The sequence below is a fragment of the Bison bison genome, unplaced genomic scaffold (assembly GCF_000754665.1).
Source record: "Bison bison bison isolate TAMUID 2011002044 unplaced genomic scaffold, Bison_UMD1.0 scf7180017864499, whole genome shotgun sequence".
In the NCBI taxonomy this organism is placed as follows: Eukaryota; Metazoa; Chordata; class Mammalia; order Artiodactyla; family Bovidae; genus Bison; species Bison bison.
This window is the reverse complement of record NW_011495058.1, coordinates 2,150,942-2,171,324: the sequence shown is the minus strand read 5'-3', so window position 1 is coordinate 2,171,324 and position 20,383 is coordinate 2,150,942. Positions and strand designations below refer to the sequence as shown.

The 20,383-nt window shown below is 37.2% G+C and overlaps 1 protein-coding gene across 1 annotated transcript in view; it reads right to left on the bottom strand.

The window, feature by feature from the left end:
* Nucleotides 1-3,871: 3,871 nt before the first annotated feature.
* Nucleotides 3,872-20,383, bottom strand: part of CFAP69 (cilia and flagella associated protein 69) — a 62,165-nt gene continuing 45,653 nt past the window's right edge. Inside the window, exons 16-23 of the mRNA XM_010829006.1 lie at nucleotides 18,285-18,366; nucleotides 12,498-12,690; nucleotides 10,968-11,105; nucleotides 10,315-10,391; nucleotides 8,649-8,846; nucleotides 6,933-7,019; nucleotides 5,269-5,373; nucleotides 3,872-4,774 (exon numbers count right to left, since the gene is read on the bottom strand). Coding sequence (XP_010827308.1) covers nucleotides 4,604-4,774; nucleotides 5,269-5,373; nucleotides 6,933-7,019; nucleotides 8,649-8,846; nucleotides 10,315-10,391; nucleotides 10,968-11,105; nucleotides 12,498-12,690; nucleotides 18,285-18,366 — 1,051 coding nt within the window. The 3' untranslated portion in view covers nucleotides 3,872-4,603. The remainder of the gene's footprint in view (nucleotides 4,775-5,268; nucleotides 5,374-6,932; nucleotides 7,020-8,648; nucleotides 8,847-10,314; nucleotides 10,392-10,967; nucleotides 11,106-12,497; nucleotides 12,691-18,284; nucleotides 18,367-20,383) is intronic.

Genomic DNA, 20,383 nt, shown 5'->3' with positions numbered 1-20,383 from the left:
GCAGTCCAATGGACTCTCAAGAGTCTTCTCCAACACCACAGTTCAAAAGCATCAATTCTTCGGCACTCAGCTTTCTTTATAGTCCAACACTCACATCCATATATGACTACTGGAAAAAACAGTCTTGACAAGACAGACCTTTGTTGACAAAGTAATGAGAGGGACTAGTTTTATTATACCCTCTATGTATCTATGTTAAACCTGTAAATTTTTGTTTGGTTCTGTTGGTGTCAGTATAGAGGAATATTAACAAATTTCAGCACTTCAGAAAGAGCTGGCCAGATTCATAGTCTGGAATGATTAAATAAACTGGATATTTGATCCCCAAAGACTTAGGGTGAACATCATAGTTTTTCCCTGTGATATGAAATGTACCCTGTGTTCCAGAAGGCAGACTGAGGAACAGAAGAGCAATAGTTGTTCACCTAATTATTCACTGGTTTTCATCCAATATGAGCAAGCACTGGCTGAAAGGATCTAATCAGGTAATGAACTCCTCCCTCATGTAGTAAGATTCTCATTGAACAGCGTTGAAGCCACTTTCTTCTGGGCTCACTAAACTCCATTTTTATTTTCTTGACTATTTTTTCATTTAGTTTATTAGTAAAAGTTTGGGAGCTAAAATTCTGTCTCAGTTGACTCATGGAAGGAAATATACTATCCACCTTTCAGCCAGGCTGGATGGGCTCAGGAGTGATGTAGTGGGAGCACAGATGTGAGCAGAGATGGAGACTTGTTAGAATTAGTGACAATGTCAGACAGAGGGACTGATTTGCGGGCTCACTGCTGGGTGCCTAGAACTATAACATGGGATCTTGGGTATTGTCTGTCTACCAAGTACAAGCGTCTGGATTAAGCAACCTTACTACTCTTCATCCACATACATTTCTTCCTCTGTTGAATGGTAATAACCTGCCCTATTTTACCTTTCTTCTTTCTGATGGGTGAGATTTACAACAGGGAGAAGTTCTACAGAAGGCACAGACTGTTTTGATTACAGTCAGTCCTAATAAATCTGGAGATACCAAGTTGTACTATATACAAAAATTGATATTCACCCAAGTAATATCAATTCTATTTCTACTCTCTGGTCATATTAATGTAATAGTACTTGTGCCTGATTTTAGAGAAAGTCTACCACTCTTATGAAGTGAATGCATCTGAACTACCATAACGTGTCTGTGTTTAGCATTCCTTGTATAGTGTTTTGTTGGTTGAATCTTCCCTTTGAGTTCAGGACTTTGCTGTATTTGCGTAAGTTGAGGGAAAGGCTGCCAGGAGCTGGGGCTACAATCACACTTATTCAGTAATTAACTAAGGTGTTGGTTACCACAATGAATGAGATATGGTCTCTGTCTTGTCTTTAGGGAGCTTGGAGCCTGAGGAAGGAACTTATAGTCTACAAAATGGGGTAAACATTCCTTTCTCTTAGTCACGGACACTTCATCTCCATTCTGTATGTATCTCAGATGTACCCAATGTGTATCTGGTGCTTTTTGTATGGGCCATCTCATTGTTGCAGGTTCCTGTCCACACCCATTCTTGTGTCTCAGTCATTCCTCTTTGCATGTGTGCGTGCATGCTAAGTTGCTTCAGTCGTGTCCAAATCTTTTCGACTCTATGGACTGTAGCCCGCCAGGCTCCTCTGTCCATGGCATTCTCCACACCAGGATTCTGGAGTGGGTTGCCATGCCTGTCTCCAGAGGATCTGCCTGACCCAGGATCAAACCCACGTCTCTTAAGTCTCCTGCATTGGCAGACAGGTTCTTTACACTCCCCTTTACATGGAACCTTTGTGCTTAGGACTGCCTGTGAAGAAGAGGAACAAATTATGCCTTCTGCTGTCCTCTTGGGGGTGGTGGTAATAGAGAAAGGGATTCAAGAGAAGACAAAGCTCACTGATAAGCTGATGCATATTATGTACCCCTATGAGCCACAGGAGAGTGGGCAGCCAGGCCAGGCTGAGAGGTCACTGGCAACTCATTCTGATTAGAACAACATCAGTAGCTGTCATTTCTTCTCTCATTACAAATGCTACTATCCTCACAGAGGGAATAATGAAAAATCCTGGAGGAATGTGAGTTGGAGGAGGAAGTGTAAGGGGAAGAGGGAGGAGAAAGTAGGAGAGGGTGGGCCCAGTGGGGTGTTGGAACCCTCTTTTATTTGATAATGCAAGTGGATCCTATGCATATCTTCCCAACTCTGCTTTCAGCAGCACCATGTTGGTAGCTTGAAATTGGTCATCCTGGGAATATTTATATCATGCAAATTGGCAAACACTATATATAAGAGCTTTTTCCCCTTGAAGAGCTGGTTCTTATACATTTAGCCAGTACACTGCTATGTGCACCCTATGGGTCTAGAGACTAGGCTCAAATTCCAACATATTTTCCTTTCTGAGGAAACAGAGTCTTGTCTCTCCCAGCCCTGGACAGGAACTCAACTTTGCAGCTTCCTGAGTGAAGAAGGGGGTTGATGGGGTTCCAGGCTTTGGAAACACATAATGGCACACAGGGACACAGACACTTATTGCTCTACATCCAGTATTAAGGGATCTACCTCTATGTGGCAAGGTACCTCCACCACCAAAAGAGTTTCCCTCCACACCCACTTTCCATCCCCATTAAAGAGAAGTATCATTGGGATTTATTTATATATTAAGAGTTAAAATAGATAGCTAATGGGAAATTGCTGTATAGCACAGGGAACTCAGCCTGGTGCTCTGTGACAATCTAGAGGTGTGGGATGGGGTGGGAGGTGGGAGGGATCTTAAAGAGGGAGGGGACATGACTGATTCATGTTGATGTGTGACAGAAACCAATATATGCAGGTCAAGAAGCAATAGTCAGAACAACAGACTGGTTCAAAATTGGGAAAGGAGTATGACAAGGCTGTGTATTGTCACCCTGCTTAATTTCTGTGCAGAGTACATCATGTGAAATGCTGGGCTGGATGAATAACAAGATCAAGATTGCTGGGAGAAATATCAATAACCTCAGATATGCAGATGATACCACCCTAATGGCAGAAAGCAAAGAGCAACTAAAGAGCCTCTTGATGAAGGTGAGAGAGGAGAGTGAAAAAGCTGGCTTAAAAGTCAACACTCAAAAAATGAAGATCATGGCATTTGGTCCTATTACTTCATAGCAAATAGATGGGGAACAAGTGGAAACAGTGACAGACTTTATTTTCTTGGGCTCCAGAATCACTGTGGACAGTGACTGCAGCTATGAAATTAAGACACTTGTTCCTTGGAAGAAAATCTATAATAAACCTAGACAGCATATTGAAAAGCAGAGACATCACTTTGAGGACAAAGGTCCAGATAGTCAAATCTATGGTTTTTCCAGTAGTCATATCTGAGAGTTGACCATAAAGAAGGTTGAGCACCAAAGAACTCTGCTTTCGAACTGTGCTGGAGATGACTCTTGAGAGTCTCTTGGACAGCACAGAGATCAAACCAGTCAATCCTAAAAGAAATCAGCCCTGAATATTCATTGGAAGGACTGATGCTGAAGCTGAAGCTCCAATAGTTTAGCCACCTGATGTGAAAAGCTGACTCACTAGAAAAGACCCTGATGCTGGGAATGATTGAGGGCAAGAGAAGAAAGGTGTGACAGAGGATGAGATAGTTGGTTGGCATCATCGACTCAACGGACATGAGTTAGAGCAAACTCTGTGAGATAGTGAAGCACAGGGAAGCCTGGTGTGCTGCAGTCCATGGGGTCACAAAGAGTTGGACATGACTGAGTGACTGAACAACAAAAACAACACAACATTGTAAAAACAATTTTTCTCCAGTTAAGTATAAATAAAATTTTTTAAAAACTATCTTTATTTTTAATTTTTATTGTTTAGCTTCTGACTAACATTTGGTTTTTATAGGAGAAGAACTTTTACTTTGACCAACATACTTGCTGCAAAATTTTTGCTGTCCATATTTATATATATTTATAATAACTTATGTACTTAGCCTGACCCCACTCTAACCAAATGCTTTAGATGGGACTGACCTTCAGGCTCTGGGTGTAAGCAGTCCTCAGATCTGGCTAAGGTCATGATGAATGGTTCAGGAGTGGGCATGTGGCCAATCAGATGTCCCAAGATGCAGAGACAGTTGCAGAGACTGTTGAGAGGTAGGCATGCACTCTTTCCTACTGGATATCAACCTGGGAGAATATAATTCAGGAGCTTCTAGGAAAAGAGAAGATCTACTCACAGAGTTTCAGTTTCTGGATCCAACAATGCCTATAGTTTTAATTAGTTTTATATTTGACTTTTGTTATTGTGGTTTTTTTTTTGTTTTGCTTTTTGGCTCAAATCAGTTGGAGCTGTTCACATCAGTTGAAAGAGTCTTAACTGATACAATATGTTTTACAATTTTCAGTTAAGAGGACTGTAATCTTTAGAAAGAAACTGATGATAACTCTTCTCACAGTATATGTTGATACTTTTAATAACAATATATTATATTTCCTTACTTTTATTTTTAATAGTATTTTACTAAAATATTTATTCTAAAATGTTTGCTTTACATTTATATATAAAGATATTTAGCTAAAAATTATCAGTGGAATTTATTTCAAAAATCCTTTAGAGTATTTTATGCGGGATCACTCTTCTTTGGCTCATCCACAGTTTTTACTGCTTTCACCTTCTGTAAGGCTCCTCCTCGAATAGGCAGTTTCTTAAGAGCAATATCTGTATCAGCCAGAGGTCCTCCCACTAATCGGGCAGGAGTGCTTTCCACTGTTACTACCCCACCAGAAGGCACCTATAAAAACAAAATTAAACATTTAAGAGGCCATTTATAAAAATTTTCACTAAGAGGAAAATTTATTCATCCTTTAGCTAACTTTGGATAAGACACAAAATGCATATAGTAACTAGGAGGCAGTGTGTAATAATGGAAAAATCAGGGCTTTGGGGCCTTTGCAATCAGGGCCAAATTATTTCCAGAAGAGGACACCAAGAACACTGGAATATGGTATGGATCTATTAACAAGCAAAGGAGGCACTGCACACTTCCTGTCAATGAGATGTAGAGACCTACTTTGACTAGTGTTTACAGCAGTTTCTTGGGAATCCTGGAGGGCTAGGTCTGGTCTAAACCAGCACTAGGTAAGGGCAGGGATAAATATGCCTTAACTACTTGACATTTTAAAGCAAAAAGAAAAAGTACGAGACAAAACCTCATGGAAATAACATTCTTTGGGAACTAAATTCATTATCTATTAAGAAAAGTTATGGATAAAAAAAAAATCTTACTGTTGCGTTAAGGCCTTTAATATCTGTTCTGTGAAATATCGCATTTGGTGGTCTTTCACCATATCTAGAGGATTCTATAGCTTTCTCTTGAAGTCTTTTTGCTTTCTGAAGATTTTTAAATTAGAAAGAAAATAAAATTGTTATTAAAGCATTAACTATGGTACTTACAAAGAAGTATACAAAATACATTTGTGTCTGGTTTATAATTTATTAGCACTAGATCTAGCATTTATTCATTTAAGCTAAGAAAATAGTTATTAGCAAGTTATATCCTTTGCACATTGCAGGAAACAACTAAAAATGTTACTGAAATTTCCAGAGGTACTGGCAATATACGACCAAGGGATAAAATAGTTCCTAAGGAAATCAGGCTCAGTTTTTTGCACATGGTTGAATAAACTACTAAATTTACAATAGATGATGCATGTTTTCAAATTATTTTGTACAAATACTAATCCAGTACACTTAAATGTTTTAAGAATTCAGAATAATGCAAACTATATAATTTGCTGCTGCTGTTGCTAAGTCACTTCAGTCGTGTCCCACTCTGTGTGACCCCATAGACGGAAGCCCACTGGGCTCCTCTGTCCCTGGGATTCTCCAGGCAAGAATACTGGAGTGGGTTGCCATTTCCTTCTCCAATGCATGAAAGTGAAAAGTGAAAGTGAAGTCACTCAGTCATGCCCGACTCTTAGCGACCCCATGGACTGGAGCCTACCAGGCTCCTCCGTCCATGGGATTTTCCAGGCAAGAGTACTGGAGTGGGGTGCCATTGCCTTCTCTGATAATTTGCTGCAGTTACCTTCAAATTCAATAGTTGAGGCACTAGAACAGGTGAAATCCTAGGTAACAACTAATCTGTGTGGAAGGGTTTTCATAAACTCTTCCTTAAAAGTACAGGTAGTTATGGGGCTATTTTGTAAATAACATTGGGAAGAACTTTTCATGAGAAGGGGGAGACATGGTATCTTGAATAAGCTTGTTGTTAATTTTGATTTTCCTATCTTAATATGGTTCCACTATTTTTGTGGGCTAATATATCATTTAATGATTTCATATTTAGAGGAAAATTATCACATATGTAAAAGTGTATCCCAAGCACAAATGGAAAAAAGTAATGAGATTTTGGAACTCTATGATGTTCTTACATATTTCAAGTGAACAATTAGCATTATAAACTTTTTAGATTACTTTCAAGCTTATTGCTGAAGCATGTTATCACATTTTCTCAAATTCCTATTTAATCTTTAATATAATGTTTCTTGTGGTGGTCACAGGGAAAACATCTTTGATCGAGAGGGCAATATGGACAGTTGTTATTTGTGTCCTTCACTCTGCTTCTTACAGAATCAGTGAATAAGAAGGCTCAGAATGGAAAGCAGGAGCACACTCCTGCTTATTCCTGACTAACTCTCATCTCTTTTATGCAAACCAGGAACACCATCCTTGCATCACCCTGCTAAGCCAAATGAAACTCAGAGTGGTATCTTCTGAAACTGTGAAAAATGCTTAGTTTCAGTTATCATCTTAAACTGCAAATGAGGATCAACAGTGTTGGTATCCCACAGAAAGATCAACAGAAAAAGGTGAATGAATATTTCCCTGAAAAATTCTGTCAGAGTTGGCTGCTTTTTGTGGTTATCATAATATTTAAAAAATCCTACCTTTAAAGTTTTAGCATTTGATGTTCTGGCCAAGAAATTTTCCCATGATTTATTAGCCAATTCTCTTTGCTTGTGTGTGGCTTGTATCTGAAATGAGAAAGATAAGTAAGAGTTCGTCAAAGGGCTTGAATACCTCTATTTTGAAGAAAGAGCTAGTTTTTGCCAATATAAATTTTAAGACCAACTAGCAAAAAGATTAGAGTTTAACAACTTAAATAACGAAAGTCTTAAAACAAACAAACAAAATTCTTTCCTCACTACGTGGCCAAGGTTTGAACTGCTTCCCATGAAATGTAATGAAAAACTGGTGTTATAAAAAAATAAAATATGAGAATAACAATAATCGCTCTCAGCAAGACTGTTTTAAATAAATATCACTTGCAAAAACAGAGTATAATCCAGAGCAAGTTACATAAATGACCCAACAGCAAATCCACAAGAGAAAATAAAGAGATTTCTGCTGCCACTGATAATAGTTTAGGCAAGATTATATTGGTGGAGCTTCTTCTAATTTATGACTTCAGCAAGACAAGCAATTTTGTGAGAGTGCTGAGTTTGTTGTGGAGTTACAGTCTGGGAAATACTACTGACAAACTACAAAGACTGTGGTTCTCAACAGACTCTCCACTAAATATATAATCAGAAAACACATGCCCTTGGTTGGTATATAGTATATTATTAAGCTTAAATTATGAACCTAAGGGTATTTAATTAAACAACTGCTAAAAAATAAGTGGGGTCAGAGCCATGATAACAAAGCAACGATAATCAGCAGATCAGCAATAGCTAGTCCACACAACAGAACACTGCCACTCAATATAACTACTGAGAAGCAGAACTTCCATCAGGGATACTCCACTAAAGATCAAAAGAATGGCTTAAATGGCATTGCAATAAAAACTCTCCAACAAATAAAACTTTTAAGAAGGGAGGTATCTAAGATGGAGCAGAATTTATAAGTGGATGCTAAGTTCCACTAGACGGAAGACATAAACATTTAACAGTATAAGTGAAAACATCAGGCAATAGAAAAACACTTTGGAAATCACCTTAAAGAGTTCTAAATATTTAACTTTAGTCATAAAGGATCACCAAGCAGCAATGGGGAGTCTATATCATCTCTGCATTGGTGGACAAGTTCACTTAGTCACTTAACCTATTTGCTCAAAAACGTCAGGTGTGTTGTTTCTCACCTGTGTAAAGCTTTTGGGGAAAAATGGCTTATATTTTCCCAACAGGCTTTTTCTGACTAGCTAAAGTCAGAGAGCACATTTACAGAGTGCTCACAGCATGTGATTTGGCACTGAGGTGAGGAGATGTGCCTCTGGTTGGCATACAAGTGAGGGCCTGTCACAGAGTGAGGGACAAGGGCCGACTTTCTCGTTGAGGTTAAACTTACAGTCACAGAGATACACTGTTTGTCAGAATTTTCTAGATGTGTACACTTAAATAGACCACAATTTTTGAAACTCTGACATTTCAAAAATGGAAATGTAAGCCTTGAGAAATAATTATAATGTCATAGACCAGCATTGACTACAGTAATTGAATTTCAAGCTATTCACTCCATGTTTTCTTTCAATCTGTACAAAGACACAGAAAGTAACTATAAAAGAAAATCACAAAATGACTCTAAGTGCTGAAGCATTCACAAGTAAGGCAAATACCTTAGGGATAATTTCAACTAGTTTATACACCGAAATTATTTTGGCTTACTTTTGTATATACTTTTTGTTCATTTTGCACATCTTGGCGTGCTTGGCTTTCAATCATCTCACTTTGCAGAGAAACAACCATCTTTCCAATATTTTCTGATGCTGCTGTAATAGATTCCAAAATTTTTTTGTCTGTGGTGACTGGTCTTAGCTTTTCTAATTTTATTTCTTCATATATTTCATTCCATATTTCTCCAATCTGTTATAGCAAAGTTTAAACAAGTTAAATTAACCAAAAATAAATGATATACTTTTAGGTAACCTAAAATGTATTTGAGTGATCATTCCAAAGTTAACACTTACGGAACCAGCTTTTCCTAACTTACTCTTTGGGAATAAGTGGTACTGGGAATGATTTGGGGCAACAGTTACATTTGAGTATTCAGGAATCACTTACCTAATGTTTTTCAATGATAAGTATTCACAGAGAAGGCTCTACTATCTAAGTGTAGTTCATTGCCATAATCACTGCCCTCTCCTTTATAGTCACTCTGTTTTCACAGCTGCACAAATTGTTGCTTTACTCTCATCCTCCTGAAGTACTGATGCTTTCTTTCTAAAGCCCTGTTTGAAGACTGGGTCAAGATGAATTTATAGAACAGTGAAGATGGAGATTTCTGGAATCCTGGTACCTAGTCATCCGAGAAATAGGGCCTTGTCCCTCATCTTCTAGCTAAGGTAATACTTGACCTAAAACTCTTAATATGTTGATTTCATCATGCTGTAGCTCCACCTCATATACTGGGATATATGGAAATTACTGCATTTGAGTATATTTAAATTTAGAGGAAAAAAATTTTCATCCAGGATACGGGTAAAATTAAGCCTTGTTTTCCCTTTTTAAATAGAGATTTATTCATTTACAGCATTCAATACATAGTACTAATATTAGAAGAGCATGTTTACTTAAAAAGGCTTTCCTAGAAGTTCAAAGGCATTTATTTACCAAAAAGTATATAACCAGAGAAGTAAGCAACTCAGGACTATTAATTGATATTTGACCATTGGATAATGTAATGATAAAACAATACTTTAATAAGTATTAATAATTTATTTTAATAAGTAATAATTCATTCAATTCTAGCTCTTTTAAAGAAAATTATTTTTGAAACTTTTGACTGCACTTAGTCTTCGTTGCTGCGTGTGGGCTTTTTCTAGTTGCTGAGAGCCAGGGCTACTCTTCATTGCCATGCACAGGCTTCTCATTGCAGTGGATTCTCCTGTGGCAAAGCACAGGCTCACTCTAGAGCACAGGCTCAGTAGTTGTGGCACCAGGCTTAGTTGCCCTGTGGCATGTGGGATCTTCCCAGACCAGGGATCCCTGGTGTCCCTTGCATTGGCAGGGGGATTCTTAACCACTGGATCACCAGGGAAGTCCCAATTCTAGCTCTAAATACCCTTTTAAAGAGAAGAAATTATGTTTTAAAGATCTATTAGGCTTCTATATCAGTAATGTCTATCTTCCTTTATAAACTAAAAGTTGGATGAAATCTTATCCCATGGAAATACCCAATAAATTAATTGTATGCTCCTTGAATAGTATCAGATGTAAAATGAAAACTAAAAACTATATAGTATGTGGATTATTGCTCACAAATATGAATAGATCTTCCCCAACTGATGACTTGCATACTAGATTTTAATAAAAAGGCTAAGAAGGTACTCACTTTAAAATCAAGATATCTATGTATGATACATAGAGTGACAAAATCTTCAGCAGATAAGCCAGGTAAATTTTCAAAATCTAAACAAAGTTTATAAAGAGAGAATTACTTTAACTGAGCAAATAGTTCTAAAAGGCATATATCTATCATAAAAATGCAAATGATTCCTTTGATTTCATCCTGATTTATGTAAATGTTACTTCTGTGAGCATCTGGCTTCCTCCTGTAACAAACCTCTGCCAGGTCATCCTTATGTAGTCATTAAAAAAGGAACGCTTTCTGTGCTGTGGTCCGACCATGATACTGTACTTTTACAGTCTTTAGAGTGAGGACTTTTTTCTTAATAAGAAGCGAAGTTAAGTCCTCAGGTGATTCAGAATTCTAGTATTTAAGTCTAATCATCTAAACTAACTGTCTTTAATCCTGACTGTACTCTGGAATTGCCTGGGGAGCTTAAAAATTACTGATGCCTTCCCCCAAATCCAGAGCTCAAGGAGGGGCAGCTGGTTGTGTTGTGATAACAATGGAACATGCATTTGTCTATATAAAGGGATTTTTATTCATCATGTCTGAAAAACGGACTCCAAAGTGAAATCAATTCACAATACTCAGCAAAGAAAGAGAGGCTCTTTAGAATTTGACAAGTAACTTCTTACCTAGTTTGCCCAACACAGCATAAATTTTTGCTCTGATATTCTCAGCAACATCCATAACTGCAATAGTTGGGCAGTTAGCAGGCAGTGGTATGATTTTTTGCTCTTCTTGAAAACTAGTAAATAGAGGTTTCTTTGTATCTAATCAATGGATATCATAAAAATATAGAAAGGACAGATAAAAATTGTAGTAAATTAATAATTTTAAGATTTTAGTCTAGACATCATACTAACAGAATACAGTACTGCCTGATACATGATTACTCTTTTAAAAACATTAGTAACCAGTAATTTTTCCCCATTCTGTTGGAAAAATTTAATTTTTTACTATTTATGTAAAGTATAAAAATTTCACAAAATTACTTTTTAAAAGTGAAACTTTCACATAAAAAACTTTTCTAATTTTGAGATCCAGAAACTGAACATGTCAGTTTAACAATGATTTAATCTCCTATTTGCTTTTGGTTTCTATATGTTATCCTATAAATATAAAAACTATTTTATGATGTTATGGGTTAGAAGTTAGAAATAATACAAATGGATTGAAGAGAGAAATCACCAGGAGTTAAAGGGGAAGTATTTTCACTTAAAAATAAACAATACTAACATATAAAATTATAATAAGAATCATAAGAGGTTTAGAAAATGTAATAGAGCACTATGCTGCTGCTGCTGCTGCTTAGTCGCTTTAGCTGTGTCCGACTCTGTGCGACCCCATAGACCCCATAGACGGCAGCCCACCAGGCTCCCCCGTCCCTGGGATTCTCCAGGCAAGAACACTGGAGTCAGTTGCCATTTCCTTCTCCAATGCATGAAAGTGAAAAGTGAAAGTGAAGTCGCTCAGTCGGGTCTGACTCTAGCGACCCCATGGACTGCAGCCTACCAGGCTCCTCCGTCCATGGGATTTTCCAGGCAAAAGTACTGGAGTGGGATGCCATTGCCTTCTCCGATATAGCACTATAGAATAGATAAATGAAATATAAATTCTGGTACTATAAACTTCATTAATTTAGAGTCTAGTCATTTAAATTTATGACCATTGATTTATTTTTATTTAGAAAAGTTTCCTCCTTTACATAAAAGTTAAACTATAAATGAGAATCAACAGAAATGTACAAAATACCAGAAAAATTGTTCTTAAGCACTCTACTTTTTAAGCACTCAAATTATATTGGTAAATGAAATATTACTGAAAATACTTACAAAAGCAGATAACCCAAAGAAAATGCTTTAGGTTTTTTCAAATTTTATTGGTAAATGAAATATTACTGAAAATACTTACAAAAGCAGATAACCCAAAGAAAATGCTCCTGTTAAGTTTTGTTTTCCAAGTTAAAGAATATAATCAAATACCATTTCCTGAAAATATTCTATAAAAACATGAACCTACTAATTTACTTAGTTTTCTTTCAATCTGCAGACCCCTGTGAAAAGAACTTTAAACAAAGAGGTAGAAGGCCCCATACTTTCCTAATGTCTCATTCTAAAAATACGGATCTAATTATTTCTACAAACAATTACAAATACACTTACCAACAATCTTCCCGTATTTATCACGTTTTACTCCTAATTCTTTTTCTTCCTTTCTCCACAATTTAATTAAAAGACTAGCAGCTGTCTGGTCCTTCTTCCCTCGCCAAGCATTGACATGAGCCGCAGTTTTGGGATTATCACAGAATTCAACCATTATTCCAAGTATTAGATTGCAGAATTTTTTTTGGTTTAACTTTTGCAAGGAAACAGAAAAAGAAAAATGTTGCAATAAATACATATATTTTAAATAAAAAAATAAAAATTTTAAGAATTATTGTCTTTTAAAAGAGAAATATTGTGTTAATCAGTAGGTTTTTTCCTAAATGACTGCCTTATAAAATCAAGACTCTAAGTATGATTTGTGACCATCTCCTGTTAAAATAGATACCATTGTAATGAGTTCATTTTCAAACAATACTTTTAAAAAACAGAAATAAAAAGATTGAATATAATTCTGATGTAGTCATAAACATACCCTAAACAAAAATGTCATTGATTTAGTTCAATAAGAAAAAGAAATATTGAAATTAAGTGGAGCAAGGTCATCTGTGCTATACATAAGAGTGTAATTATAGGATCTTTTTAATTTACCTGGTTTATTAAAGTTTGTTAAGACTCATCCTTGCTGTAACCTCATTATTATTAAGAGACTAACTGATAGTAACTCCAAATGGCAGTCACATGTGAAAATAAATCAAAACGAAGTATAATTTTGTAGTTTGAAACTCAGCAACCATAAAAGAGTAGATTAGCACTTAAGAAAAATTATCTTATTAAGCATATTTCCTGTTTTTCTACAAATAGTTTTCAGTAAACTAAAATTTAGGTATGCTGCTGCTACTGCTGCTAAGTCGCTTCAGTCGTGTCCGACTCTGTGCGACCCCATAGACGGCAGCCCACCAGGCTCCCCTGTCCCTGGGATTCTCCAGGCAAGAACACTGGAGTAGGTTGCCATTTCCTTCTCCAATGCATGAAAGTGAAAAATGAAAGTGAAGTTGCTCAGTCGTGTCCGACTCCTAGTGACCCCACGGATGGCAGCACACTAGAGAAGTCCAAGTAGAGCAAAGGCGTCCACACAGTTATGGCTTCTGTGTGAAATATTTTTGGTTGAGAAACTCTTACAGTGTACTGCTAATAGAATATGGCAAAAGAAACATGTAACCTGTTGTCTGAATTACATACATTATCAGTTTCCTGTTTGATTAAATTATGGATAATATTACCTGCTTTAGAGAGTTATTATAACTTATATGGGGTTTCCCAGGAGCTACAGGAGACAGAGGTTCAATCACTGGGTTGGGAAGATCCCTTGGAGGAGGGCATGGTAACCCATTCCAGTATTCTTGCCTGGAGAATCCCATGGACAGAGGAGACTGGAGGGCTACAGCCCATAGGGTCGCAAACTGTCAGACACGACTGAGTGACTAACATACACACACACTGTCACATAGTAAACTCTCAGTAATATTTAACCTTTATGAGCAATTATTCAGTTCAGTTCAGTTCACTCGCATCCGACTCTTTGTGACCCCATCAATCGCAGCACACCAGGCCTGACTGTCCATCACCAACTCCCGGAGTTCACTCAAACGCACGTCCATCAATTCTGTGATGTCATCCAGCCATCTCATCCTCTGTTGTCCCCTTCTCCTCCTGCCCCCAATCCCTCCCAGCATCAGAGTCTTTTCCAATGAGTCAACTCTTCGTATGAGGTGGCCAAAGTACTGGAGTTTCAGCTTTAGCATCAGTCCTTCCAAAGAACACCCAGGGCTGATCTCCTTTAGAATGGACTGTTTGGATTTCCTTGCAGTCCAAGGGACGCTCAAGAGTCTTCTCCAACACCACAGTTCAAAGTATCAATTCTTCGACGCTCTTTTCTTCACAGTCCAACTTTCACAATCATGTATGACCACTGGAAAAACCATAGCCTTGACTGCTGCTGCTGCTGCTAAGTCGCTTCAGTCGTGTCCGACTCTGTGCGATCCCTTAGACGGCAGCCTACCAGACTTCCCCATCTCTGGGATTCTCCAGGCAAGAACACTGGAGTGGGTTGCCATTTCCTTCTCTGCTTTTCAATATGCTATCTAGGTTGGGCGTAACTTTCCTTCCAAGGAGTAAGCGTCTTCTAATTTCATGGCTGCAGTCACCATCTGCAGTATTTTGGAGCCCAAAAAATAAAGTCTGACACTGTTTCCACTGTTTCCTCATCTATTTCCCATGAAGTGATGGGACCGGATGCCATGATCTTCGTTTTCTGAATGTTGAGCTTTAAGCCAACTTTTTCACTCTCCTCTTTCACTTTCATCAAGAGGTTCTTTAGTTCTTCTTCGCTTTCTTCCATAAGGGTGGTGTCATCTGCATATCTGAGGTTATTGGTGTTTCTCCCAGCAATCTTGATTCCAGCTTGTGCTTCTTCCAGCCCAGCGTTTCTCATGATGTACTCTGCATATAAGTTAAATAAGCAGGGTGACAATATACAGCCTTGATGTACTCTTTTTCCTATTTGGAACCAGTCTGTTGTTCCATGTCCAGTTATTACACACTGAATAAATATTTTAACAGATTGTATTAATCACAATCCTTAATCAAGTCAGTTTTTTATTCTTCTACTTCACTTTGGGAATGCCTAATGGCTCAGTGGTAAAGAATCCACCTGCAATGTAGGAGACATGGGTTCGATCCCTACATTGGGAAGATTCCCTGGAGAAGAAAATAACAACCCACACCAGTATTCTTGCCTGGGAAATCCCATGGACAGAGGAGCCTGGTGTGCTACAGTCCATGAGTCACAAGAGTCAGATATGACTTAACTAAAACTACCACCACATACTTCAGTTTTAGGAGGGAGGCAAATGTCAATGGTTGAAGTTTATATACAAACTTCATTAAAGATTATTTGTAATTTATAATTAGCTTGGTTGGTTTAATCTACATTCAGTTCAGTTCAGTTCAGTTGCTTAGTCGTGTCCGACTCTTTGTGACCCCATCAATCGCAGCACGCCAGGCCTCCCTGTCCATCACCAACTCCCAGAGTTCACTCAAACTCACATCCATCGATTCTGTGATGCCATCCAGCCATCTCATCCTCTGTCGTCCCCTTTTCCCCTTCCCCCAATCCCTCCCAGTATCAGAGTCTTTTCCAATGAGTCAACTCTTTGCATGAGGTGGCCAAAGTACTGGAGTCTCAGCTTTAGCATCAGTCCTTCCAAAGAACACCCAGGGCTGATCTCCTTTAGAATGGACTGGTTGGATCTCCTTGCAGTCCAAGGGACTCTCAAGAGTCTTCTCCAACACCACAGTTTAAAAGCATCAATTCTTCGGCACTCAGCTTTCTTCACAGTCCAACTCTCACATCCACACATGACCAATGGAAAAGCCATAGCCTTGACTAGACAGACCTTTGTTGGCAAAGTAATGTCTCTGCTTTTGAGTATGCTATCTAGGTTGGTCATAACTTTCCTTCCAAAGAATAAGCGTCTTTTAATTTCATGGCTGCAGTCACCATCTGCAGTGATTTTGGAGCCTAAAAAAAAAAAGTCTGATACTGTTTCCACTGTTTCCCCATCTATTTCCCATGAAGTGATGGGACCAGATGCCATGATCTTCATTTTCTGAATGTTGAGATTTAAGCCAACTTTTTCACTCTCCTCTTTCACTTTCATCAAGAGGCTTTGTAGTTCCTCTTCACTTTCTTCCATAAGGGTGGTGTCATCTGCATATCTGAGGTTATTGGTATTTCTCCCGGCAATCTTGATTCCAGCTTGTGCTTCTTCCAGCCCAGCGTTTCTCATGATGTACTCTGCATATAAGTTAAATAAGCAGGGTGACAGTATATAGCCTTTATGCACTCCTTTTCCTATTTGGAACCAGTCTGTTGTTCCATGTCCTGTTCTAACTGTTGCTTCCTGACCTGCATATAGGTTTCTCAAGATGCAGGTCAGATGGTCTGGTATTCCCATCTCTTTCAGAATTTTCCACAGTTTCTTCTGATCACACAGTCAAAGGCTTTGGTATAGTCAATAAAGCGGAAATAGATGTTTTTCTGGAACTCATTCAGTACAATCTAATAATTACATTCAAGAAAACACAGCAAAAATATGTCAGGAACTATTCAAACCACTGCATGTAAATGTATACACACATGCACATAATTATTCATACAATCCTAGCAGCAATGCATGAGGTAGATAATACTGTTATCTCTATTTTATAAATGAAGAAATTGGTAACAGAGGTGTTAAATAATTTGTCAAAGTTACACAGCTAACAACTCCAAGAGGCCTCAATCAGACTGATTCCAGTCTGTGCTCACAATCACTGTGCTATATGGCTTCTCCTACCAGCCTTCATATCTTTCCATCCAGAAACCCTAATGGTGAAGGAGAATGAATATAAGTAAGAAATGTCTTTTAATTTTTAAAATAAATTTTAATTACTTTATATATATATATATACACACACACACACACACACACACACAATATCATTCCTTACTTCCAAATATTAAGTAGAAGCTACATTCCAGGAAGATATGCCAAATTAATTTTGTAGCTTTGAGAATTCCCTGACACTGACCATGTGCTTCTAGACATACTCTAGTCAGAGAAACATGGTGAGATATATGTCGTTTAAGTCTGCCTAAGTAGAGCTATGTGGAGAAGGCAATGGCACCCCACTCCAGTATTCTTGCCTGGAAAATCCCATGGACGGAGGAGCCTGGTAGGCTGCAGTCCATGGGGTCGCACAGAGTTAGACACGACTGAGCAACTTCACTTTCACTTTTCACTTTCATGCATTGGAGAAGGAAATGGCAACTGACTCCAGTGTTCTTGCCTGGAGAATCCCAGGGACGGGGAAGCCTGGTGGGCTGCTGTTTATGGGGTCGCACAGAGTTGGACACGACTGAAGTGACTTAGCAGCAAGCAGAGCTATGCATATATCCTTTGTATTATGCTCAATTTTCTGAACTTTCAAAGGGTTTCTGCTTATGACTCATTCAAGGTGGGTTATTTTTATTATTATAATTATTATTTACTTATTTTTTGTTTGTAGTGTTTTATATCTAATGAGCTTGCTATCATCTCTGGTGTCAACTAATTTTCTTTCACAGAGATGAAAGGACACAAATAAGTTTAGTATCTTTGCTAAGTTAAAGTAGGTTCGTTATTCTGTTAATAATATCAAGAATGGTGGCAATCACAGGCAGTGACATACCTAGAACTCTGCATGAGAATCTCTCTCAGAGTTTTACTGAAACAAAAGTATACTTTTTCTTTATATTATCTTAACTATGGACACACTTATTGAGGCTAGGAGGGGATTACTGTAAGGATAAATGTGAGTCTTTGCCATTCTTCTCAGCCTTTCTGGATTATTCTATGACACACTAGAGTCTTCACATTACCTACAAATCACACAGTTTTTTTTTTTAATGTTGATCTTTCCTTGTTTGTCAAGCTAGAAGTTATTAGTAAATGATTATTGACTTTGAAGTAGTCTAGCTGTTTCTTTAATTTTGTGGGGGAAAATCCACATAAAACAAATTCCCTGCTGTCATATGTTTGGGAACATTCATCTAAGTAAACCAATTTCTTCACTGGAGGAATTTTCAGACTCTTTATTATGCCAATGCACATTATGGAACTCCAGGAGGGATTTTTGTTTAAAACAAACATTTAAACACTATTTGGGGGCACATTTAATCACAGAGTAGTGTTCTGTGATACTCAGTTTGTAAAGAGCTAATAAAGACATATTTAATTTTTGTTAAACAGTTATTATACTTACTGCTAATAAATCCAAAAGGAGAAAAATGCCTTCTTTTTCAAGAAAGTAATCCTCTGAGGGGTAACATCCCAAAATGCAGCACCTTAAATAAAAAGGAAGGTAATAACTTAACAAGGCTTTATTGTTAAATTCAATTTGTGAGTTTATTTCTATCAAAAATATCTTCTCAAAGAATATTTTCCTTCCTTCTCTCAAATCAGTTTATTTCTTTGCTTAAAAATTGAACTTTGAAGAGACTTTGCCAGTGTAGTTTAATTTCAACTATTTAAAAACTAATCCCAATTGTTTCTCATTGCTGCCTTTTTTCTGTAGATGCAATGTTCTCCTTTGCTTTCCCAAAATTAATTATTCCTAAAGGTCTCCTCTGGTTGCTCTATTAACTATTTCTTCAAGCTTTATTCATTTACTGTCTTTTACAGTGCTGGCATACCTGAAATACTTGCTTTTTTTAATTGCTTTTAATTACATCTTATCTTGGCATGAGATTATTTGCTGAAGTGCCTGCTGTGAAGTGCCTCACATGGAGTGAGGGGCTGAGGTTGTTGCCAGGGTTTCACTGTTTCCTTTCACTGTTTTCCTGGGTTGCAACAGACATGGGCTGAACAAGTCACTGCTGGTGGTAGTGGTAAATTGAGCCCAATCTCCCTCTAGTCTTCCCAGGAATGGCAAGCCTGCTGGGGTCAATTGAAATCTCTTTTCTATTTAACATGGTATTTATCTATGATTCAAAAATAATATGATAATTATTTAACATGGCTCCCTCTTGGGGAAAAAAAAGAGAGAGACCTGTTTCTGCTGGCTGTTTTGTGATGGTGGTTGTGTGTAGTGGTGGTTGTGAGGGTTGGTGCATAAAGGCCATCAGCTTGGCCTCTTTCACTCATGTGCTTTCAAGTTTTACCACCTATGGGTATGAGTCACACTTATTTTGTTCCCACTTTTGAGGTAGTAACTCTCTCATGCCTATCATGGCCTGTCTTTTGCCTCTTTAATTCATAGCATTATTGTAATAATAAGAGAAAAAAATAGAACATCCTTCTCTGTTCAGAAATTAAATAATATACTTCTAAATTTCCCAAAGATTGAAAAGAAGATCACAATGAAAACTGGAAAACAGTTTGAATTTAATGATAAGAGCATATGGAACCCTGTTGGCTTCACAGGAGAATTTACAGCCTTAGATGGATATATTAGAGCAGAAGAACAGTTGAAAAATCTATGATCCTAGCATCTATCTCAAGAAATAGAAAAGATAAAATTGAATGAAAAAAATTCCACAAAATTAATTAAATAGAAAAACAAAATAGCATAGAAACAATGATGCAACAATTGATTCTTTAAAAAGACTAATAATATTGGTATCGATCAACCCTAGTGAAACCCATCAAGGAAAAAGAGAGAAGGCAGAAACGACTAATACCAAGAAAGGAAAAGAAGGCATCACTTTATATCCTACAGACATTAAAAATACTAAGAGGATATTATAAATGCTCACATAGCAGGAAATAACAAAAATTTAGACAAAATAAGTCCCTATAAAAAGACATCAGAACCTATGCATGAGTAGAAAATCTTAATATATTTATACATATTAAAGAAATGAAACCTATACTTTAGAATCTTTCTACAAAGAAAATTCCAGTTTTCTTTTCAATTGGAAAACGAATTGGTGAATTCCACAAATTATTTAAGAAAGATATAAAAACAATCTTATGCAAACTCTTTCTAGAGAAAATAAAATGAAGGAATACTTCCAAACTTGTTTTCTGAGGTCAAAATAAACTAGATTCCAAAACTATTCAGGGAATATTGATAAAAAAGAAATATTAAACTTACATTAACATGGTATTCTCCCCCAAATCTAAAAATATTTGCTAATTGAATCCAGCAACATAAAAAATAAAGACATAATACACCATAACCAGGTCAGGCTTATTCAAGAAATATAATGTGATGTATCATGTAAACAGAATGAAGGAGAAATATGATACTTATATAGAACTAAGTGTTTGATAATATTTAAAGTCCTTTCATGATGCAAAGGAATAGATGAGAACTTCACTCATTTAAGTTTCTAAGAAAAGGAAAAAGATCTGATGCCT